At 44.7% G+C, this 25,805-nt stretch overlaps 1 protein-coding gene across 1 annotated transcript; it reads left to right on the forward strand.

Moving 5' to 3' along the window:
* LOC120925109 (vomeronasal type-2 receptor 26-like) lies at positions 1–25,805 on the forward strand. Its single transcript, XM_040335982.1, has 6 exons — positions 1–134; positions 2,261–2,552; positions 4,358–5,143; positions 13,700–13,927; positions 23,623–23,746; positions 24,839–25,805. The coding sequence occupies exons 1-6, from the start codon at positions 1–3 to the stop codon at positions 25,750–25,752; spliced, it is 2,478 nt and encodes an 825-aa protein (XP_040191916.1). The 3' UTR covers positions 25,753–25,805.

Raw genomic sequence — 25,805 nt, forward strand, 5'->3', positions numbered from 1 at the left:
ATGAGGAATTATACATTTGAGTACAAGTATTCTCAGGATGGAGACATCATTATAGGAGGGATATTCGCTGTACATTCTGCAGTGTCAGTGTTGCGTGAGAAAGGAAGACTTATTAAAAATCTCATGTGTTCAGCGTAAGTGAAATATGAAGTGTAAATCTTCCAATCTGATCTACAGAGCTGTGTCTTTAAGAGAGATGTGTGATAATGTGCAGGACTCATTCAGTCTGTTACATGGCATTTATATAAAATCAAAGTATATCCTTCAATGTGTTAGTGAAAATCATGTATGGCCCATTCACAAAGTACTGGAAGGCTGGAATCCCTGTCAGTCTTGTATTTCTGTCCCTATTGTAGATTTTTCCTCTCTTCCTGTCCGGTAAAACTCTTATCTGCAGGACAGGAAGTGAGGGGAAATCTCTCTAATGGAGCCCTGGACAGTGTCTGTCCCAAAGAAAAAAGGTTTTGGTTGGACATGCATTTTAAGGCATCACAATAACATTATATAGTATTTCTGTTTCTGATGGCCGAAATTGCATTTACCTTTTCACCGGCATGAACAATTTTAAGGCTTTACATGTTGGGTTTCTATTAACTCGTTGGGTAATGCATCTTGTTTGTGTGCAGTAACATTACTTTTATTGTATTTTTTACAGAAAATATGTATTTGATAAACAGCTCCTCTCATATCATAACAATTTTAAACGACCACCATTGTATTCTGCAGGGTCTTTTCTTTCAGAAAATATATAATGTTTGGGGGGGTTTATCTAATCATCAGGCATTTTAATATTTCAAAGGATTAAAGACAACGCAGTCACAGAACAATTTTCATCGATCTGTTCTTGTTGTGAACTGACAATACACTTCTATTTGTTAAATGAAATAACAAGAAATAACAATAAATGGTGTCAGCCCTGACAAGTTTCTTTTGTTAAACTAAAGAATAACAGTATGTGTTATCCCGCGCTGTCTCCTTCAATGTCAAAATATTTTTGTGTGACAGCCGAACAACTAAAATATTGTGTTCCCACAACTGAAAAGTGTTGGCTGCGCTTATCAAAATAAAAACCCAATCCTGCATTAGTGACATCAATACACATTACTTCAGAGTGTAACAAGAAAACATATAGTTTGTAACACATTTTCTTACACACGGTGCTCCTTTAATATGACCCTCTGTAACCTTTACCCTACGTGGGTTCAATACGGCATACATGTGCGTCAATCCCCGACACCGATTCACCACTGCGATCACCTCAATAATAGACCTGTGTAGGTCCGATCTCATCTTCCCCAACTTGGGTATGTGTGTCCTTCTCCTTCTTTCCCCTCTCTGAGTTATGTTAGAGGCTTTATGTGAGCCGTGTGGAGTAACTTATTTTTTTTATCCGTTTCCCTCAATCAAAGCAAACAAGCCCCCAATGTGAAGTGTTTAAAAACACACGGAATTTATTGAAAATATCCACTCACATCTAAGATAAAAACTGTGCATTCCATCTCTATCTCCAGCGGGGTCGTGGCTCCCGTGTGCTGCCTGCGCTATGTCACCCAACTCTGCCCAACGCGTATCGCCACTACTACGTGATTTCTTCTGGGGTCAAAGATCAGGTGACCACGCATATGTGTTTTAAAAAGCTGACACTCAACATCTGACCTTTGACCCCTGAGGAAGTCACCTATTGGGTCTTTACATTGGATCATGTTGGTAATTTTTGCTTTTTCATAGAACTTGTTATGTATCCGCTCCTGAAGAAGTGGAGTTGATCCACAAAACACACCAAGCTTATGGGATGCGGTCATGTCCCTAACATCCAGTATATTTTTCACCTTCATACAGCAATTTTGTTTTTCCAATTGATCTTATGATATCCGGTACTTATGGTTTACATTACCGGTACTGCAATATGTCACCATATGATCTATGCCCATATATGATTACACTAGAACTACATTTATGTGCCACTATATGACCCGTGTGTACATATATGAATTGTTGTTATGTCATTGTGTGATGTATATATATATATATGTGAATGTTTTACTATCTAGTTATGTATCAATTGCTATGTGCCATGCCATGTTCTGATGATAATAAGCATGTTTACATTTTTTCAAGTTGCTGGTCCTATGGAGCAATACACACGGCCACCAATCCCACCATAGATCTACAGTTGAAATGTGTTCTACATTTTGTCATAAATAATTTCGGCTTGAATCCTTGTCCTGTAGACCAATGAAAAACTCTCCATTTTCTGCAGGGTTTACCAGAGAGAATACAGACATCTCCTGGCTTTTATATTTGCTATTGATGAGATAAACCGCAGTCCAGATATTCTGCCCAACATAACTCTGGGATATCATGTGTATGATTCTTGTGGACATGTGAATAAAGCTATAAAAGACGTTCTACAGATATTGTCTGGACATACAAAGGAAGCTCCAAATTATTCCTGTATGGAGCGGGGTGCCCTGGCTGGTTTCATTGGAGATCTCCATTCTGACACCACTCTCCAAATGGCCCAGCTGCTGAGTCTTTATGGTTACACCCAGGTAAGAGAAGAAGAATTTCCTATATTATGTAACGGCAGGACAGCGAGTCGTCTTATGGTGAGGTGGGTCAAAAGGGTGCAAATAATCCTTGTGGCAAAGCATCATAAAGTATAACATTGTTCTAAAAAAAGAAGGCAGTGCTGTGTAGGGATGGGCCAATGGCTCAGTCCAATATTTGGCTGTTATGGCATTTGGACAAATGCCTGAACTTTTGCCCATTCAGTCCTCTGATGATTATACCCTATGGGCCAGATCCACAAAAGGGATACGCAGGCATATCTACTGATACGCCGTCGTATCCCTGTTTCTATCTATGCGGCTGGTTCATAGAATCAGTTACGCATAGATATTCCTAAGATCCGGCAGGTGTAATTGTTTTACACTGTCGGATCTTAGGATGCAGTACCGCGGCCGCCGGCTGGGGGCATTTGTCGTCGAAATTCCGCGTCGGGTATGCAAATTGGCACTTACGGAGATCCACAAAGCTTTTTCCCTTAGTTTTTTTTCCGTAAGTGTTAGTTTGCCGTCGCAAAATTAGGGCTGCTTTTACAAAGTGTAAACTTAGTACACCATGTAAAAGTAGACCCTTCTTTCCCGCGTCGCTGTCAAATTTTTTTTTTTTTTTTTCCCGCCTCAACTCTTTTTTTTTCTTTCATGCCCGTCGCGATTCTCAAAACTTGGCGCAACGTAACTTTGCGCAAAGCAAAATCGGGAAAATCGCGGCGGGAGCATGCGCAGTACGTCCGGCACGGGAGCGCACCTAATTTAAATGGGACTCATCCCATTAGATTGGGCACGCCTTGCGCCGGACGGATTTAAGTTACACCACTGCAAATTTCTAGGTAAGTGCTTTGTGGATCGAGCACTTAGGTAGAGATTTTGCGGCGGTGTAACTTAAATCCCAATATTTAAGTTGCGCCCGCTGTACGTGGATCTGGCCCTATATTACCAAAAGTATTGGGACACCTGCCTTTACACACGCATCAACTTTAATGTCATCCCAATCTTAGTCCGTAGGGTTCAATATTGAGTTGGCCCACCCTTTGCAGCTATTACAGCTTGAACTCTTCTGGGAAGGCTGTCCACAAGGTTTAGGAGGGTGTCTATGGGAATGTTTGACCATTCTTTAGGAAGCACATTTGTGAGGTCAGGCACAGATGTTGGACGAGAAGTCCTGGCTCACAGTCTGCACTCTAATTCTTCCCAAAGGTGTTCTATCGGGTTTAGGTCAAGACTTTGTGCAGGTTAGCCAAGTTTCCCCACCCCAAATTTGCATATCCATGTATTTATGAACCTTGCTTTGCACACTGGTGCACAGTCATGTTGAAACAGGAAGGGGCCGTCCCCAAACTGTTCCCACAAAGTTGGGAGAATTGAATTGTCCAAAATGTCTTGGTATGCTGACATCTTAAGAGTTCCCTTCACTGAAACTAAGGCCCAACCCCTGAAACACCACCCTGCACCATAATCGTCCTCCACCAAATGATTTTGACCAGTGCACAAAGCAAGGTCCATAAAGACATGGATGAGGATGTTTGGGGTGGAGGAACTTGACTGACCTCAACCCGAAAGAACACCTTTTGGATAAATTAGAGCTGAGACTGTGAGTCAGGCCTTCTCATCCAAAACCGGTGCCTGATGTCTCAAATGGGCTTCCGGAAGAATTGTCAAACATTCCCATAGACACACTCCTAAATCTTGATGACAGCCTTCCCAGAAGATTTGAAGCTATTAAGATTTTGTTCTTTCCATTTGGATATTAAGAGTTCCACATTATTTATATAGACTGTTTTCTTTCTTTGTAGATTAGTTACGGAGCCAGAGATACTTTGTTGAGTGATAGAAAGATGTATCCAAACTTTTTCCGGACAGTTCCGGATGATGAGATGCAATATGTGGCCATAGCAAAGTTACTGGAAAGGTTGAAGTGGAACTGGGTCGGGATCCTTACATCTGATGATGAATACGGAGAGAGGGAGATCCGACATCTCAGCAAACATTTATCTGATCATGGAATTTGTATTGAATTCAAGATTCTGGTGTCTAAAGAGAATTGTAATAAAATTCCTGCAGAGCTGCGGAGCTCAACCACGGAAGTTCTTATTATTTGTGGCTCACTTAGTCGGACTTATTACAAGTTTTTGTATCATAATGTCCCTTATTACACGGAGAAAACATTTATTATACCAGATTCTTGGTCAATGGGTGAAATGTTTTTTTCTCTCAGTAACTGCAGCTTGGTGTTTACATTCCCCAATCTCTACATAAAGGAAATGCTGGAATATTTTTATAATATTTATCCATCCAGCCGCCCAAATGACCCCCTGATGGAGGATATTCAAATAACTGAATATGGATGCTTTTCAAAAAACCAAATGAAAAATTTCCTCATTCCACTCACAACTAGACGTCCTCTTAGGGACTGCGGTGTGGTGACACTTCCACTTGGTTTATCTTTTCCTGATGAGAAAACATCCTATAGAGTGTATATCTCAGTCTACATTTTGGCTCAAGCATTACATGACATGGATTTCTCTTTAAAAATAAATAACAAACAATCTGAAATAAATCCACACACACTAAAGTATAAGGTGAGAGCGTCCAATGAAACTTTACTCGTATCTTTTTATACTCGGTCAGTTCAGTACTGGAACACAATGCGCCCAGACAAAGATTACACCCAGCTTAGGTTCATGTTCGGTGCTGGTGCAAGGATTTTTGACACCCTAGGCAAATCTATATTTTGCTACCCCCCCCACCTTGGCTCCACCCCTGACTCCACCCCCTTTGGCCTGCCCATGTATACAGTGACATCACGCAGCACATGTTAACGTGCAAAATAAAGCCTATCAACGCGGAGAGGTTACAGCAGTTCACAGTGTGAAGAGAAGAGCTCCCAGGACTACAAATCCCAGCATGCCTGGGCTGCTATGACATTGTCAGTCATGGTCACCCCAGGATGGTGCTGGAAATGAATAGAAGGAAGGTTGTAATATATTACCCACTTATTTGGTAAAATATAAAAGATGAGGTTGCACTGAATAAATAGATAGTCAGTATGTCAAGCCAAACAATGACCGGGACCTCTGAAATGGTGACAAACTTTAGTACCTTCACTTTTCCATAGGTAATGCTTTTAGGGCTAAGTTCACTTTTTGGAACATGTTACATGGCACATCAGTATTTAGGGTGTAACATGTTCCAGCACATGTTCCCTTACCCCCCAAACCCCACATGCCAGTGGGTAGGGGTTCCTCTCCCCCAAAACCGCAGCCACATTTAAAACCAGCATGGCTCCGCCCACATGACTTTGTTACAAGAATCTGTGAATGAATAAACTACAAGTACACGATGGCAGACAGAATTGTAGTATCAATGGACAATGGTTGTGCCCACCAGTGCACTCATAGTTACATTAAAGTTGAATAAAGACAATAGTCCATCCAGTTCAACCTGTGTAGGTGTGTGTGTGTCAGTGTCTATATTTTTTTCTCAAATGCCTGTATGTTGTGTTCTTTAACCGTTTGCCAACCGACGCACTACGAGAATGGCACGGCTGCGCAAAAGGACGTATATATATATATATATATATATATACATCCCCTTTAAGAAGCAGCATTGTGGACACGCGCGTGTCGCCGGTGGCACGCACCTGGCGCGAGCTCCATGACTCCGACCGCGGGTCCCACGGACTCGATGTCCACGTTCATACCCGCGATCGTGTCATGGTGAAGAAGAATGGGAAAATCTTATGTAAACAAGCATTTCCCCAGTCTTCCTAGTGACAGGACAGTGATCACAGGTTCCTGTAATCAGAAGCGGTGATCACTGTCGTGTCACACACAGCCCATACCCCCTACAGTTAGAAGCACTCTCTTAACCCCTTCAGCGCCACATAGTAGTTAAACCCCTTCACTGCCAGTGTCATTTTCACAGCACAGATTTTTATAGCACTGATCACCGGAAAAATTACAATGGCCCCAAAAATGTGTCAAAAGTGTCCGATGTGTCCGCCATAAAGTCGCAGTCACAATAAAAATCGCGGTTCCCAGCTATTACTAGTAAAAAAAAATAATAAAAATGCCATAATTCTATCCCCTATTTTGTAGACACGGTAACTTTTGAGCAAACGGATCATTAAACACTTATTATTTTACCAAAAATATGTAGAAGAATACGTAACGGCCTAAACTGAGGAACAAAATGTTTTTTTTTATATATTTTTTGTGGATATTTATTATAGCAAAAAGTTCTATTTTTGTTTATAGCGCAAAAAATAAAAACCGCAAAAGTGATCAAATACCACCAAAAGAAAGCTCTATTTGTGGGGAAAAAAGGACGTCAATTTTGTTTGGGAGTCGCGTCGCACGACCGTGCAATTGTCAGTTAAAGGAACGCAGTGCCAAATAGCAAAAAGTGCTCTGGTCTTTGGCCAGCGAAATGGTCCGGGGCCTAAGTGTTTAAGATGCACATTTAAGAGTGTTTTAAAAATATACATACTTCACACTGACACCACCAATTGTGGAAGATACAGGCATACCCCGCTTTAAGTACACTCACTTTACATACACTCGCGAGTAAGGACATACCCACAAGTGTATGTAAAGTGCCTTACAAGCACTGTACAGACATTTTGAAGCCGCAATTGAAGGAGCTGAAGCTCAGAGAGCATAGCCTGCCCTGTTCCAGTGTGCCCCTGACACCCCCAATACAGACCCTGAGACCTTAACTACAGCTCCTAACACCCCCACTACACCTCCTGACCCCCCACTACACCCTATAAGTCAAAAAAGGTATTGTTTCACCTTAAGTACATTTTCGTTTTACATACATGCTCTGGTCCCATTGTGTACTTAAAAGTGGGGTATGCCTGTAGTTCCACATCCTTATTGCTCTGACAGTGAAAATACCCCCTGGGGAGTTTAAGGTTAAACCACTTCTCCACCAATCTCATTGTGTGGTCCCGTGTTCTCTTACACTGCATGAAGAGTTTTTTTCCTATGCTGGGATCACCATTGAGGTATTTATAAATCGCTATCTTATCTCCTCTCCAGCGAGAATAAATGTAGTGCTTGTAGGTGTTTCTTATATTTGAGGGCATCCAGTCACCTTATTAGTTTTGTTGCCTTTCTTTGAACTCTCTCCAGTTCCAGCACATCCCTTCTGAGGACTGGTGACCAGAACTGGACAGAATACTCCAGATGTGGTCTAACCAAAGATTTATAAAGTGGTAGGATTATAGTTTTATCTCTGGAGTATATCCCTTTTTATGCATGTTAATATTCTGCCGACTTTGGTAGCTGCAACTTGACATTGCAGGCTATTGCTCCTTGATTCCCCCAGAGGTTCTCCCCCTAGTGAGTAGTTTAAAAAGGTTAAAACATTTCTATATTCTGATGTGAAGTTATTGCCCTGCTTATTTTTGTGTTGTCCCCAAAAACTGAGATTGAGCTATTTGTATCCCATCCTCTATATCATTTATGAATAAATTGAATATAATTGGTCCCAAGACAGAACCTTGGGGTACTCCACTTACCACTCTGAATACACATTATTTATCACCACCCTTTGGACACGCCCCTGTAACCATTTTTTTACCCAAGAACAAACCTTATGTTCCATGCCTACAGACCTCAGCTTGTAGATTAAGCACTTATGGGGGACTGTATCAAATGCTTCACAGTCCTTCCTCTGTCTAGATGGCAGCTCACTTCCTCATAGAATGGTAGCAGATTGGTCTGGCAGGAATGACCTTTCGTAAACCCATGCTGATTACTACTAATGATATTTTTTCTCCAGTACATTTTTAGATACAGTCCCTTATCATCTCCTCCAATAATTTACCTACTATTGATGTTAGGCTGACTGGCCTGTAGTTTCCAAGGATTTGTCTCTGCCCTTTTTTTGAATATTGGTACCATATTGGCTTTTCTCCAATCAGCTGGGACAATTCCTGTCAGTAAAGATTAGGAGCAATGGTCTGGCTATAACCTGACTGAGTTCTCCTGAGGACTCTCTGGTGCAAGCCATCTGGTCCTGGGGATTTATTTGTATTAAGTATATTAAGTCTTCCCTTCACTCCGGCCTCTGTTAGCCACAAGGGTGTGTCCTGCGATGTGTTACTAACAGCAATGTCACAATATACCTCTTCTTTTCCTGCATAAAAGCTGAGGAGAAGAAGGAATTTTGTACAGTTGCCTTCTCTGTGTCATCCGTAACCATCCTCCCATCATCGTCTTTTATGTGGTCAATGTGCTCTGATCTCACTTTTTTACTGTTAATAAATATATATATATATATATATATATATATATATATATATATATATATATATATATATATATATATATATATATATAAAGATATTTATAATATATAAGTTTTTTTACTCTGCTCCACTATGTTTCTCTTGTGGTCTTTTTTTTAACCACCCTAATTGCGTTCTTACAAGTTTTATTGCATTCCTTGTAGTGTGGGCACCTCTCCCACAACCGATAAAAGTGATCTCATGGCGAATCTGCCGTGGAGATTATTTTTATCTTAAATAGAAGTGCACAGCATCCCCGAAAATACCGGGGTTATGGCAGCTAGCTGTTGGCATAACCCCGGTATTTAGCATCAAAATACCAATGTACGGGTACATTGTTTTGTTTGAAATGGTTAATATGCTCCTGAAGCATTGCCATTTTTCTTCAGTGTTCAATGTTTCTAGGATTTGATCCTAATTGATGGCATGTAGTAATGACCGCAGTTCAGAAAAATTGCCTCGTGGGCGGTAACGCGTTTCAGAGCATGCATGGCTCCTTTGTCAGACCTGCATCCATGCTTGCCTGGTGGGCATATGAGAGGGGAGGGGGGGAGAGGGGAGGGGCTGGTGTCTGCTGATAGGCTGGGGGAAAGAGAGGAGGAGTGTAGACCTGTGGATTGGATGGATCTGGAGCCAGGGATATGTAGCCGAGACTCGATCGGGATGTAGTCTGTCAAGGGCATATACATAGTGATCACATTGCGGAAATGAGAGAGATTGGTGATACAAGTCTGGGTGCAGCTCCGGGGCATTGGAAGGTGGTGAAGAATATATATGAGCCAGTGTTCATGGAATATAGTATTAATATTAAACTGCAGCATGCTGAACATGGGAGTATTGTGTTTAAATTGATGGATGTTGGTTCCATACAGGGACATAGTCATGTGACTGGACATGTGACATATTAAGCACATTAGATTTAGTGTGTGTCTGGTCTTAAAGGGGTTGTAAAGGTTCATGTTTTTTTCACCTTAATGCATCCTATGCATTAAGGTGAAAAAACACCTGACAATCACGGGCCCCCCAGCCCCCACATTTTACTTACCTGGGCCAGTTCACCTGCTCTGCACGTCCCCGGCATCCTCTTCTTCATGGAGTCTCGGCGTTGATTAGATAGATTGATAGCAGCGACACCATTGGCTCCTGAACGCCGAGTGTATGACACGGGAGCATGCCCACAAGGTAACTCCCCTCGGGAGAGAGCTTCCCAGAGGGGGTCAGCTATTGCGGAGAGGAGCCGCGAGAGCCGCTGTGGTACCCCAGAACAGGAGGATCAGGGGCACTCTGTGCAAAACAAACTTCACAGTGGAGGTAAGTATGACATGTTTGTTATAAAAAAAAGTTAAAACTTTAACTTTAACTTTAAAAAAACAACCACTTCAATGGTCCTGGAAGGGACAGACAGGGTTAGAGCATGATTGGTATAATGTAACAGCATAATGAGATCAAGGCGTGTGCATATGTATATATTGTGACAGTAGGCAGGTAAAATCACCTGGTTGCATCCAGGGTGGAATATATATATATATATATATATATATGTCCCAAATTCAGGCTTTATGCCAATTTATACCACTAAGGGGAGTGCTGTGAGTCGTCCAGGGGAAGAGTTAATGGGCCCAGCTGAAGTAAGTGGGCTCATTAAGCCCTCTACAAAAACTCCCAGCATGCTAAGGGAGAGGCTCCAACCTGGAACCAGTTCTGTGTTGTGTAGACTGGGGAGTGTGCTTTCTGTGGATCGCAATGGATTTGGTAGGTCCAATAATGAAGTCTTCTAGGGGGCATCAGTACATTTTGATTATACTGAACTATGCCACCCGCTATCCAGAAGTGATTCCTCTGCAAAATATAATTTGTAAGGAACTGCTTACGGACCAAGGTACACCCCTTATGTCCCGGGTTATGAAAGAGCTGTGCAAGTTGTTCAAAGTGACACAATTGTGTATCGGTTGAACGATTCAATAAAACCCTAAAACAAATGTTAAAGAAGGTGGTGGATAGAGATAGAAAGGATTGGGACTGTCTAATACCCTATTTGATGTCTGCCATTAGGGAGGTATCTCAATCCTCTATGGGTTTCTCACCCTTCGAGTTACTCTATGGGAGACACTCAAGAGGGCTGTTAGGAAAGTGAGAGATCTCCCCACAGGATTGTGATTGAGCATGTCGCCCTGATGCAAGATAGAATTGCACAGGTAATGCCAATCCTAAAGGAACATTTGGCCCAAGCGCAGTTAGCACAACAGAGAATGTATAACCATGGGGCCAAGACCCGTACCTCCTTCCCGGGGGGATAGGGCATTGGTACTAATCCCTGCGGTTGAAAGCAAATTCCTCGCCAAATGGCAAGGCCCCTACGAGATAATGGAAAAAGTGAGCAAAGTGAATTACAAGGTCAGACAACCAGGAAGGCAAAAGCCCAAACAGGTTTGTCACCAGCTCAGTCTGATTGCATGATTCCTGAGGTTGGAATAGCAGTTACCTTGTCAAAGCCCCAACAACAGGAGGTTAAGGAGTTTGTGCTTCGCAACAAAGAGGTTTTCTCTGAGCTGCCAGGACAAACGTTTGGGGTAGAGCATGATATTATCACCCCGCCCGGAGAAAGGGTGAAGCTAAAACCCTATTGCATCCCAGAGGCCCAACAGGAGGCAATACGTGAGGAAGTACAGAGAATGCTTAAGTTGGGGGTGATAGAAGAATCCCAAAGTGATTGGTCCAGTCCCATAGTCTTAGTGCCTAAATGGGAGCTGGCGATTTTGTAACGATTTTCGACAGCTGAACAAAGTTACAAAATTTGACACCTACCCCATGCCACATATAGATGAGTTGATCGACCGGCAGGGAACAGCCCGATACATGACAACTCTCGATCTCACCAAAGGGTATTGGCAAATTCCCCTTGCCGAATCGGCCAAGGAGGAGACCATGTTTGTAACCACAGATGGGGCGTTCCAATATAAAAGAATGCTGTTTGGGTTACAAAATGCACCGGCAACATTCCAGCGGAAAATGGACCAGATTCTGAGGCCCCATCAGAAGTATGCTGTAGCTTTCCTGGATGATGTAATTATCCATAGCACAGATTGGGTCTCACATCTGCCAAAAGTGCAATAAGTCTCAGACTCTATCCGGGAAGCTGGGTTTACGGCCAACCCAAAGAAGTGCACCAATGGACAGGAGGGGGCCAAATATCTTGGGTACACCATTGGGAGGGGAGTGAAAAAAAACCAAGTCAATAAAGTCGAGGCCATACAGAGTTGGCCATGTCCCAACAGCAAGAAGCAGATGCAAGCCTTTCTGGGAATCGCTGGCTATTATCGGCGAATCATTCCCTACTTTGCTTCTCAGGCTGTTCCCCCAACCAACCTGACAAAAGGGAAAGAGTCTGTCATGGTTAAATGGACCCCAGAGGCTGAAACAGCATTCCAGTCCCTAACCACTTAAGACCCGGACCAAAATGCAGGTAAAGGACCAGGCCCCTTTTTGCGATTCAGCACAGCGTCGATTTAACTGACAATTGCGCAGTCTTGCGATGTGGCTCCCAAACAAAATTGGCGTCCTTTTTTCCCACAAATAGAGCTTTCTTTTGGTGGTATTTGATCACCTCTGCGGTTTTTATTTTTTGCGCTATAAATAAAAATAGAGCGACAATTATGAAAAAAATTCAATACTTTTTACTATTTGCTATAATAAATATCCCACAAAAACATATATTTTTTTTTCTATGGACCCGACGGCAAAAGGGTTTAGTGGCTCTTCTCCAGAGTGAATACCTGTAATCTATCAGTCCTCATAGCTGAGATCCTCTGTCCTCCGTTTTAATTGTTTTGCCCTTTACGGAATTCTTTCTAATTCATCAACATCTTTCCTGAGGATTGGTCACCAAAACTGAACTGTATATTCAAGATGAGGCTGAGCCAGTGTATTGTAATGGGGAAGAATAATTGATTTATCTCTGGAGCGTTCTCATTCACAAATCAAATTGTTTATAAATAGTCCCATTACAATGTATCTGATTCTAAATTCTCAGCAAACAGGTCATCTGATCCCGATGACATTCTCTGATTGAGATTGGGGATGAGCAAGTTCGCTCCAGAACATGCGAACAGGCAAAAAATGTTTGTTCTAACACATGAACATAATTAAATTCTATGGAACATGAACATGAAAAATCAAAAGTGCTCATTTTAAAAAAAAGTTTTAAAAACAGCTGTTTTTTTTGGGAGCAGTGAAAAGTGAAATCTTCCTTTAAATTTCATACCTGTATTGCTGGGACCGACAATTTATTTATAGCCGCTAGTAGTTTTAAATTACTTTTTTCCTTTAGAAATGTCATTTTGTGCAGGGACAGTTCTAAACATAGGAAACATGTGCTACTTTACAGGCATACTATACACCCCCCCCCCCCCCCGTTACAAAATTTAAAGGAATATTTCACTTTTATTGTTTCACTTTAAGCATTATTAAAATCACTGCTCTCGAAAAAACTGCAGTTTTTAGAACTTTTGTTGCATTTATACATATCCCCTGGGCAGGACCCATGTCCCCAAACACTTTTTATGACAATAACTTGCATATTAACCGTTGAAATTGACACTTTTGATTTCTCCCATAGACTTTTAAATGGTGTTCTGCGGCTTTTCGAATTTGCAGCGAACACCCCAAATTGTTTGCTGTTCGCCGAACGGGCGAACAGCCAACGTTCGAGTTGAACTCATGTTTGACTCAAACATAAAGCTCCTCCCTAATTGAGATATAACTAGATAAAAAATCTATAGTCAAAAAAATATTAAACATTCTATAAAAAAGTTACCTATAATAATTTCTGTCATTATTTAAGCTGTCCCGCTATGTAAAAGAAGTCCAGTACAAGGATCAGAATGGCGAGGTCATGATTTTTAATGATAAAGGAGAACTACCCAGACCACTGGACATTGTAAATTGGATTACAAGAATTAAAGGTAGAAATATCACTGATTGGATGCATGTGGGTCACTTTGATGGGTCCCTTTCAGAGGGTCAGCAACTTACACTAGAAACAGAGCAAATATCATGGAAAGGAGACAAGGTGAGACATGGAATATCATGGAAAGGAGACAAGTGGGGAAGCTGATCCAGAACTTATACAAGAAATATTCTAGTTTTGTCCCTAAACCCATCTCCAGACAAAACCTAACCCCCTCCCCCCATCCTGTTCACAGACCACCAACATCTTCCCTGACTCATTCCATGGTGATTAGATGAAGGTGTCAGGTCTAGATGTGTGGATATAAATGCCGGGATATGTTCCCATCACTCATTATACCTGAAGAAGTGGATGAACTACAAAACATCTTCTAGACTTTGGAGTGGAATGACCTCCAGTATTATCCATGGCCAGATTCTACCCAGACCTTCTGAATTCATTAGGCTGTAAACAGAACAAAAAAACAGTTCAGAGTAGTAATTCCCCCAATCAGAAATTTGCAGTTACTGTATATACATAAAAAAAAACTAAAAAACATGGAGCTACCTGGATTTCTGTACGAGTGACTCCTAAAATGCGGTCAAATGCGGTTGATTTTCTCTTTGGATTTTTAAAGCAGTATTTATACTTGGGACAAATTATTAGAGGTTACGTGAAATCACTGAGAAAACAATGTTAAAGGGCAATTGGATAACAAACTTCATGTGGTGGAAACAATAGTGTCAACATCAAAATTCTCAATGTGAACTTAAATCTAAAAGTCCAAAATGAATACAAATTGTTTTCCTGTCCAAGCATTGCGACTGTGAGGCTTTGATTGCATGCAACCCTCAGTGATCACAGGCCGTCTGGCACATTTATTTCCACAGGGTAATCTGGATATTGCCTTTTAACTAGGGATGAGGCGAACACCACCCCGATCGGTTTGCACCAGAACCTGTGAACAGACCAAATGTTCGTGTGAACTTTAGAACTCCATTAAAGTCTATGGGACTCGAACGTTTAAAATCTAAAGTGCTAATTTTAAAGGCTAACATGCAAGTTATTGTCCTAAAAAGTGTTTGGGGACCCGGATCCTGCCCCAGGGGACATGTATCAATGCAAAAAAAAAGTTTTAAATTGCCATTTTTTCGGGAGCAGTGAACTTAATAATGCGTAAAGTGAAACAAAAAAAGTGAAATATTCCTTTAAATGTCGTACCTGGGGGTGTATAGTATGCCTGTAAAGCAGCACATGTTTCCCGTGCATAGAACTGTCTCTGCACAAAGTGTAATTTCTGAAGGAAAAAAAGTAATTTAAAATCATTCACGGCTATAATGAATTGTTGTCATTCATAAAAAAAAATGCGTGGGGGTCCCCCCAAATTCAATTACCGGGCCCTTCAAGTCTGTTATGGATATTAAGGGGAACCCTGCGTCAAATTTAAAAAACAATTACGTGGGGTTCCCCCCAAATATCCATTCTAGACCTTTCTGGTCTGGTATGGATTTTAGGGGGAACTCCACCCCAAATGAAAAAAAATGGCGTGGAGTTCCCCCCCAAAATCCACACCAGACCCTTTATCCGAGCACGCAACCTGACAGGCCGCAGGAAAAGAGGGGGACTGTACCAGTCCACATGCCCTCAACATTGGGAGGATGCTTTGGGGGTCTGCGACCCCCTCAAAGCAGCATGGCCCCATGTTGATGGGGACAAGGGCCTCATCCTCACAACCCTTTACTAGTGGTTGCTCACCCTGCTCCCGAAAAAACTGCAGTTTTTAAAACTTTTTTTGCATTGATACATGTCCATTGGGGCAGGACCCGGGTCCCCAAACACTTTTTATGACTATAACTTGCATATAAGCCTTTAAAATTAGCACTTTAGATTTCTCCCATAGGCTTTAACAGGGTGTTCCGCGGCTTTTCGAATTTGTCACAAACACCCCAAATTGTTCACTGTTCGCCGAACAGGCGAACAGGCAATGTTTGAGTTGAACATGAGAGATGGGAGGACTCCACTGTCGCCCCATTTACATGCAAGAGCTCTTTTACTTCCAGCCAAATGTAAGTTTGTTAGCTGTGAATAAACACGTATTTTTTCTTTTATACGGAGTTACGCTATGTGGCCACTTCTCTTTATTTTTCTCTATGCACCACTAACACACTGAGCCAATTGGTTTTGGGATACCAACATCAGTATAGCTTCCGGCTTACTCCTGGGGACCTATTCCATATAAGGACCTACCCACCAGTTGGACCTACGCTTCCTGCCAAGGATTGCTGTTTGACAACCGTCATATAAAGCCTTGACTGACCTCTTTTGGCATATGCCACCAGTGGTCAACAAGTTCCGGTAAGCCTACACTTTTTCCGGTGATGGGATTGTCACATTAAAGGAGTCACGCTTTTTCTATTCATTCACCTTTTCACTTGAATGACTTGTGGATGTTGATGAACTTTGCTACATACCTCGGATCATCACACTTAGGAGTTTTTGTTGGACTTTGTTTTTATGTTTGATACCACCTTAGGTGTATCAGTTCACGTGCCAGTTGGCACTGTTGTCACCCCTCGCTACAGAGGAATCTCACATGTTTCACAATTTGTGTCTAACATTTATTAATGTTATATGTGTTTTATTTTTTACTATACACATTTTTTGGTATTTTGATATTCATTTATTAATTTTAGCGCTACACATACGTATTTTTTTGGTTGTTTTGCTTTTTTGAATAAGCCGTGTCAGCAGCTACCATTTACGCACACCTGGCAGCGCAGGGTATCCACTCTCTTTGAGTTGAACATGAGTTTGACTCGAAATCGAAGCTCATCCCTACTTTTAACATTGTTTTCACAGTGATTTCACGTAACCACTAATCATTTTTCACTTCATATATATTTAGTTTCTTGTAGATATCACTGATTGCACTACTATTAGTTGTTACAGAAGCTGCGTTTAACATTTATAATTTAACTATTTTTAGTAATCAAGGTGCGGGAACTATGGGCCAGATCCACAAAGCACTTACGCCGGCGTATCTCGAGATGGGCGCGTAAGTGTAGATATGCGCCGGCGTAACTATGCGCCTTATCCACAAAACTAGATACGCCTGAAAATCGGCTTCTTCCGACCGACATAACTTTTCTGCACCGGCGCATCGTGGGCGCATATATACGCTGGACGCATCTGGCGCTCCCATTGATTTGCTATTCAAATATGCAAATGAGGGAGATACGGCGATCCACGAACGTACGTGCGCCCGACGCGGGCTATGCGCGCCGTGCGTAAGTTGTATGTCCGGCCTAAAGTTACCCCTCATAAAGCAGGGGTAAGTCAGCAGCAGACATGCACAGGTCAGCCGGAGAGCAGCTGCAGCAGCACCATTACGGACGAGCTGAGCATCCACACTTGCAGGACAACAATCTGTATGCCAACATGCCAGGGGCATCCATGGTCATAGCTATACTACTGGCTTCACAGGCGCGTAGGAGGAGGGCACAGGAGAGGATATACCGACCGCGCCTAAACGTCTTTGGCATGGGAGATTCAGAGGTGTATCGCATCTTCAGATTCAGCCCTGATGCCATCCTGGAAATAGCCACAACCCTGCATGATCAGGGAGACACATCGCTCACATGTAGTGGAGCCACTGGTCAAGGTACTGGCAACACTCCATTTCCTTGCCAGTGGCTCGTTCCAGCGCACAAGTGGAGTCGTGTCTGGGATGGCACAATCCACCATGAGCAGATGTGTGCACCAGGTTGTCCCCGAAATCCTCAGATGCATGTCCCACCACATCATCAGTGTCAAGGAAGCATGAATCAGACGTACAAAACAGATAAATGAATAAGAAGATTTTATTGGAAACCAAACAGCAAGGATAAAGTCCACACTGATGGTCGGAACAGCCAGAAGAGTAGTCCAACGGTGCCAGGGTCGATAGCGAGGGATGAGAGTCAGCCAAGCCGGAGTCTGTAGCCAGAGACGGGGTAAAACGAAGCCGGGGATCAGAAACCAGAAGGAACGTCCGAAGCCGGGTCAGTGACCAGGAGCAGCAGCAGCACGATCACAGAAGGGGTGTCAGACAAAAGGCCCAAGCGAGGAAATGCTGCAGCTGCCGTCATATATATATGCTGAGCAGCCAGCTCCTCCCAGTGGGAAGGAGGAGCCGCAGGGTGTGGCAGGTTACAAGAACCCCATGAAGCAAGATGGCTGCTAGCACATGTCAGTGATGAGAAGCCTACAAAGAGGTAAGACAATGACAGTACCTCCCCCTCAAGGGCCCCTCCTCCGCGGCGCAAAATACGGCTTCGGGGGAAGCGCGCGTGGAAGGCTCGGAGGAGGACGGGAGCATGGACATCTGCGGAAGGAACCCAGGAACGCTCCTCTGGACCATACCCACGCCAGTGGACCAAGAACTGCAACCGGCCACAGACCAAGCGTTAGTCCAGGATATCGCTCACCTCGTATTCTTCATGATCGCCCACCTGGACAGGACGAGGCCGAGGAACCGAGGAGGTGAAACGGTTGGCTTCAACAGGGAAACGTGAAACACATTGGAAACCTGCATACCAGATGGAAGCGCAAGAGCATAGGCAACCGGGTTCACCCTGCGGAGCACACGGAAAGGACCAACAAAGCGAGGAGCCAGCTTAGGAGGCACTCGGAGGTTGAGATTGCGAGTGGACAACCATACACGATCTCTGACCTGGTAGGAAGGAGCAGGCAACCGTCTGCGATCAGCCTGGAGCTTCTGGCGCTGCGCAGAGACCCTGAGGGACCTCTGGATCTGTACCCATGAAGCACGTAGGGCAGAAAGGTGGTTCTCCACAGCCGGAACATCTTGGGGAGAGAATGACTCCAGTAATACCGCAGGTTGGAACCCATAATTGGCTATGAAGGGAGACATCCCAGAGGAAGAGTTAACCGCCGTGTTCCTGGCAAACTCAGCCCATGGCAGAAGGTCAACCCAATTGTCCTGATGATCGGAGACATGGCAACAAAGAAATTGCTCCAGGGCTTGATTGGATTGCTCTGCGGCCCCATTGGACTGAGGGTGGTAAGCCGAAGAGAAGGAGAGTCGAATACCCAACTGAGAGCAAAAAGCATGCCAGAACCTGGACACAAAACTGACTCCCTCGATCTGAAACTATCTCTTTAGGCAAACCGTGCAACCGGAAGACCTCCCTGGCGAAAACCGTGGCCAACTCCTGTGCAGTGGGTAACTTCTTGAATGGAACACAATGGCACATTTTGGAGAACCGATCCACAATCATGAGAATGACCGTATGGCCTCGGGACACAGGAAGGTCCACAATAAAGTCCATTCCCAGGTGTGACCATGGGCGCTCCCCATTGGGAATGGGTGGCAGAAGTCCCAACGGAAGATGCCGAGGGGATTTATTCTGGGCACAAACAGAGCATGCCGCTACATATACGGCAATGTCGGACCATAGAGAAGGCCACCAGAACAAGTGTGAGACAGCCCAGGACAGCTTATTCTTTCCAGGATGCCCCGCTATCTTGGAGTTATGGTATGTTCGCAACAGCCGGGTGCGCAACTCCTGAGGCACGAAGCACCTACCATTGGGTCTCCCAGAGGGAGCACCAGATTGAGCTGCCAGAATCTGCTCTCCAAGGGGAGAGGTCAAGCTAGTGCGGATGGCGGCCAGGATCTGATTTGGGGGTATGACCAAAGTCGGTATCGAATCCTCTTTGGACAGCTCGGAGTATTGACGTGATAAGGCATCCGCCCTGACGTTCTTGGAACTGGGTAAGTAGGAGACCACGTAATTAAAGCGTGACAGGAACAGAGCCCATCTGGCCTGATGGGGTGTCAATCTCTTGGCCTCCGAAGGGTACGTCAGATTCTTGTGGTCCGTCAGGATGAGAACTGGAACCACAGAACCCTCGAGCAAGTGCCTCCATTCTTTGAGAGCCTGCACGATAGCTATAGCTGTCACCAATCTGGTAGTTGCATTGAGCGGGAGACAGTTTCCTGGAGTAGAACCCACAGGGAAACAGAGGACCCTCTAGTGTCCGACGCTGAGACAGAAGGGCACCTACTCCCGTCTCAGATGCATCCACCTCAAGGACGAAGGGCAACCCAGGATTGGGATGAGACAGTATTGGAGCCAAAGCAAAGGCTGATTTTAGAGCCTCAAAAGCCAGGATGGCCTTGGCCGGCCAATCATGGGAATTACTGCCCTTTCTCGTCAGATCCGTGAGAGGCTTGGCCAGCATAGAGAAGTCCCTGATGAACTTCCGATAATAATTGGCGAAGCCCAAAAAGCGCTGCAAGGAACGAAGACCAGTGGGCTGTGGCCACTGTAGGACTGCCGAAACCTTCTCAGGGTCCATGGAGAACCCCTCCGCGGAACCAGAAGGAACGTCCGAAGCCGGGTCAGTGACCAGGAGCAGCAGCACGATCACAGAAGGGGTGTCAGACAAAAGGCCCAAGCGAGGAAATGCTGCAGCTGCCGTCATATATATATATATGCTGAGCAGCCAGCTCCTCCCAGTGGGAAGGAGGAGCCGCAGGGTGTGGCAGGTTACAAGAACCCCATGAAGCAAGATGGCTGCTAGCACATGTCAGTGATGAGAAGCCTGCAAAGAGGTAAGACCATGACAATCAGACCCACCCAGGAGCATCTGCGGCAGAAGGCAATGGCACATTTCTACAGTATTGCAGGAGGTCATTGATTGTACACATGTGGCACTACGCCCCCCCCCCCGTGACACAGAGCACATATACCGCAATCGTAAGCATTGGAATTCCATCAACGTACAGGTGATAGCCGATGCCCAATGCCTCATTTGGCACGTCCGTGCCAAACACCCAGGGTCCAGCCACGACAGCTACATATACCGTCAAAGCACCATCCCAACAGAATTTGAACAGAACGTGTACGGGAACAGCTGACTGGTTGGTGAGTGACATGGGAGTCGGGCATGACTGTCCGACCCCATGATGCAGACATCACGAGGGGCACATGCATGACTAACATCCTCCTGTCTTTTCCCTTCCAGGTTACTCTGCATATGCACTTGGGCCCCATCTCATGACTCCCTTCCGGAATACCGAAACCAGAGGAGAGCAAACATACAATGAAGCACACGCACGTACCCGTGCAGTGGTGGAACGCACCTTTGGCCTCCTGAAGTTCCGTTTCCGATGCTTGGATAAGTCCGAGGGGACCCTGTTGTATTCCCCAAACTTTGTGTGCCAGATCATCGGTGCATGTTGCATGCTGCACAACTTCGCAGTGAGAAAGGGCCTGGAGACTGACATACGTGATGACCTGACCCCTGAACCAGACATTCCCCCCCTAACCGAGGCTACCCCGTCTGCTGAGGGAAGAGCAGTCAGGAGATGCCTCACAGCATCTTTGCACGTTAAACACACACATTCATCATGGCACAAGGAGAATGCACGCATGCACACCACTGTGGTCCCTAGCTCACACACACCACATCCTCATCACATTGGATTAGCCCAAGTCCACCATGCAGGACTTGGGAGCAGCAACGCCACGTCAAGTCTCCAATTATGTCGCTGTCCATTTATACCACATTCACACGGTCCTGGGGATCACTTCTCCCTGACGACTGAGGGTGACACCCCTTTTCCGGCAGGAATGTCACCCCCACATTCAAACACCAGTCACACTGTAGCCTGCACTACTGACCGTGTGCTGGGTCTACCAAAAAAAAAATACTCATAACCTGAGTTTTCACAAAACAAAAATAACTCATAACCTGAGTATTAAAAAAAAAAATTATAATCAACGGCGCTGTCGTGGCCCACACCTGGTGCCACGGCCCAGGCCCCGGCTCCTCATGGGAGACTCATGGGGTGGGAAATCAGGAGGAGGAGGAGCATCCCCTGGTCTCTCCACGGCTGGCTGCCTGCCCTCCAACACCAGGGCGATGCGGGTGAGGACCGCATTGGTGTCGGCCTGCAGCAGCCTGGACTGCCTCCCCTCTGCCTGGATGGCTGCAATGTTTTCCCTGACAGCCTCTGCCAGGGCGTGGACCTCATCCACGAGGCCTGCTGTGGTGGCCTGCAGATCCCCAGGCAGGTGACCACGGCAGCAGAATTGGAGCCAACATCCTGGACAGCTTCAATCATGGTGGCATAGGAGGCCATGCTGTCTTCCATACGCTCCATCTGCACGGCAACCTCACCCAGATGAGGCCTGTTCCCTCCTGAGGTGTTCCGGGAGGACATCAGACACCCCCTAGTCTTCCTGGTCGCCTTCCTGTGGCCAGAAGAGGCTTGGGGCCGTGTAGAAGGGGAGACCCTTGAGGGGTTAGCCCTGTTGGGGGAGGAGCCTGAGGGGCTTCCCCTGATGGAGGGCTGACTGGTCCCAGCCAAAGGGGGAGACTCCTCCAAATAGAGGCAGACCTCGTTGCCACTGGTCACCTCCTCCTCAACCACCTCCTGAGGAGAGGTGTGGCCACTCCCCTCCACTGATGAGTCATGGCTTGCCAGGGGGTCAGACTCTGACTGATGTCCGGGGGATGGTGTGAACTGGCCACTGGCATTAGATTGCCCAGCACCCTCCTACACATCTGTGGATGACACAAAACATTCACATGTTGGAGGACCCACACACTTGTCACATGTTCCCTTCCACCCCCAAACTTGCTACACACCATATAGGAGATAAAACACACTTACCTGTCCTCAAGGCATCCTCAATGGAGTCAAAGCCCTCCACTCCCTCCACTTGATGCCTGTGGAGACACTGGGCAATCACCTGCTCCTCAGGAGTGAGCGTCAAATTAGTTGCTGGTCCCCCTCTAGTGCCCCTGGCATGAGCCATCATCTTCGCCATCTTACCTTTGACCAGGCGACGCAGGTCGTTAATTTTTCGTTAATGTCATTGGTGGTCCTGACCTCGTATCCCAACACATTGACATCAGCCGCAATCTGCACCAGGATCTCCGTCCTCCTGGCCTTTGTGGTGTTGGCACTCTCTGCACCATGGGACATGGCCCTGATGATCACCTCCTTCTCCTGTGGGGAAAAGTTCAGCTTCCTCCTCTTCTCTGAACCTGGAGCAGACATGGCTGAAAAAAAAACCAGCACCAAACCAACCAGCAAAAGGTACCTTGCTTCAGGGGGGGAAACAAGCGGATGTACTTTTGCGCTCGATGGGCGCATGTCTGGGCGTATTTATGCCCTGGGCGTATCTCAGGGATTACGCCGGGCCAAGTTCTGAGTATGCGCAGAGAGGAGCGGGACATAGTCAGCGTCATGGCGCATGCGCCGTTCGTTCGGCCCTTCATTTGCATGGGGTCATGGTTCATTTAAATGGAACACGCCCACTTCCTTCCTACTTTGAATTACGGCGGCTTACGCCAATGAATTTACGTCGCGCCGGCGCAAAGTTGGCCGGAAATGCTCTGAGGATACGGTACTTGCCTCTCTGAGTTGAGCCGGCGTAGCGGAAATGAGATGCGCTAAGCCGGCCTATATATGCGCCGATGTACGTGGATCTGGTCCTATATGTTTAGCACATATACACATTTTTGAGTGTTTATGTTTGTACTGATAGTTTTGTTGCTGTAACCTTTCTAATGAAAGGATTCTGCTAGTACTCCTAGATGTCTATTTCTGTCTTCTGGATCAGAACATATTCTGTGGTATCCAGACTAATGAAGGGCCACCTTCTGGAATGGTCCATGTGTTTCCACCAAGGTATACTGTACATGCTGCATCATTGTAAACATCAGAAGCTCGGCTTCCCTACACTATTATATCTGTACTTTTACTCTTGAATAGATCATATAGCTCTATATTATCTCAGGTCCCAAGAGGTCAATGCTCCGAGGAATGTCTTCCGGGGTTCAGAAAATCTGTAAGAGAAGGATATCACCCATGTTGTTATAATTGTGCTCCGTGTTCAGAAGGAGAAATATCAAACCAACCTGGTAAGATTTATGTTTCTATAAGTATAAATTCTGATATTCAATTAGAAAATGAAAACATTTAAAGTCCTTTAAAGTGATTCTGTACACACTTTACACTTTGCAGGCCGAACATCTCCCTAAATTGTATGAAATTAATGATTACTGATGAGGCCTTTCTGCACTTTTCTTCTACCTCTGACCTTAGTAAAAACAACACACACAGTACACAAAAACACTGGCTAGGCACACTGATAACCATTTTATCTCACCTGATGTTTAACCCCTTCCCAGCCAGTGTCATTATTACAGTGACAGTGCATATTTTTAGCACAGATTACTGTATGAGGCCCCATACACATGGGAGGATTTATCCGCGGATACGGTCCAGCGGACCGTTTCCGCGGATAAATCCTCTCGAGGATTTCAGCAGATTTTAATGCGATGGAGTGTACTCACCATCGCATTGAAATCCGCGCCGAAATCCTCTGGCGATGACGTGTCGCGCCGTCGCCGCGATTATGACGCGGCGACGTGCGCGACGCTGTCATATAAGGAATTCCACGCATGCGTCGAATCATTTCCAAAATGTGTTCTATATGTATATTCCCTTGACAGACTACAACCCAATCAAGTCTTGGCTACATATCCCTGGATCCAGATCCATTCAATCCACAGGTCTACACTCCACCTCTCTATCACCCAGCCTATCAGCAGACACCAACAATATCACAGTCCCTCTATAAGTCGCTGATCACTGCCATTACTAGTATAAACAAATGTCATAAATATATACCACAGTTCACATAAACCAATTAATATACTCTTATTGGGATATATTTTTACCAAAGACATGTAGCAGAATACACTTTATGAAGAAATGCAATTTTTTTTATTGAATGTGTTTTATAGCAGAAAGTACATTTTTATTTTCAAGATTGTTGGTCTTTTTGTTGATAGCACACAAAACGCAGAGGTGAACAAAAAATGGCCTGGTCACGAAGGGGGGTAAATCTTTTGGAGGTCAAGTGGTTAAGGAAAAATACAGAAAAAATAGTTAATACTGTGAAATAGCTACCGTGCCTAATGTTATTTTCACTTCTTTTTACTCTACAGACAGTGAACTCTGCAAGAAGTGTCCTGAAAATGAATGGCCTAACAAAGCTAAAACTATTTGTAGTGACAAGGTCAATGAGTATTTATCATACGAGGAGGACATTCTAGTTTTATTTTTTTCTATAACTTCAGTCATATTTGCTACAACATCTCTCCTTATACTTGGACTATTTGTTTGGTTTCGGAGCACTCCCATAGTCAGAGCCAATAACCGGAACCTCAGCTTCATTCTGCTCCTCTCCCTCATACTCAGCTTCCTTTCTGTATTCCTGTTCCTTGGCCGTCCTGTGGATATTACCTGTATGCTGCAACAAGTCACTTTTGGAGTTCCCTTCACCATCTCAGCATCTTCTATCCTCGCCAAAACCATCATGGTCTTCATTGCTTTTAAAGCCACCAGACCTGGAAGCTCTTGTAGAAAATGGGTGGGAGTCAAACTTCCCAATACAGTCATGTTATTCTGCTCATCCATTCAGGTTATGAATTGCATTCTCTGGTTGTCCATCTCTCCACCATTTCAGGAGTATGACATGGACTCCTATCCTGGGAAGATCATCATTCAGTGTAATGAAGGGTCAGTTATCGGCTTCTACTCTATGTTGGGTTATATGGGGTTTCTGGCAGCTGTGAGTTTTCTTCTGGCTTTCATGGTGAGGACATTACCGGACAGTTTTAATGAGGCCAAGTACATCACCTTCAGCATGCTGGTGTTCTGCAGTGTCTGGATTGCCATGATCCCGGCCTATCTGAGCACCAGAGGGAAATACATGGTGGCTGTGGAGATATTCGCCATACTGACCTCCAGTGCTGGAATATTATTGTGTATGTTTTCTCCAAAACTCTACATTTTACTTTTCAAACCTGAACTGAACACAAGAGGGACAATGCTGGGGAAGAGAATGATGGAAATGTAACACATTGATTCAATGTATAATGCTGTAGATCAGATTAAACAAATTCAGTCATA

This window comes from Rana temporaria, chromosome 1 (assembly GCF_905171775.1).
Source record: "Rana temporaria chromosome 1, aRanTem1.1, whole genome shotgun sequence".
NCBI classification, from domain to species: Eukaryota; Metazoa; Chordata; class Amphibia; order Anura; family Ranidae; genus Rana; species Rana temporaria.

Coding starts and splice junctions, on each gene's coding strand:
- LOC120925109 (XM_040335982.1), top strand. CDS start 1: ATGAGGAATTATACATTTGAGTACAAGTATTCTCAGGATGGAGACATC. Junction 135..2,260: donor AAAAATCTCATGTGTTCAGC/GTAAGTGAAATA, acceptor CATTTTCTGCAG/GGTTTACCAGAGAGAATACA. Junction 13,928..23,622: donor TATCATGGAAAGGAGACAAG/GTGAGACATGGA, acceptor ATATTATCTCAG/GTCCCAAGAGGTCAATGCTC.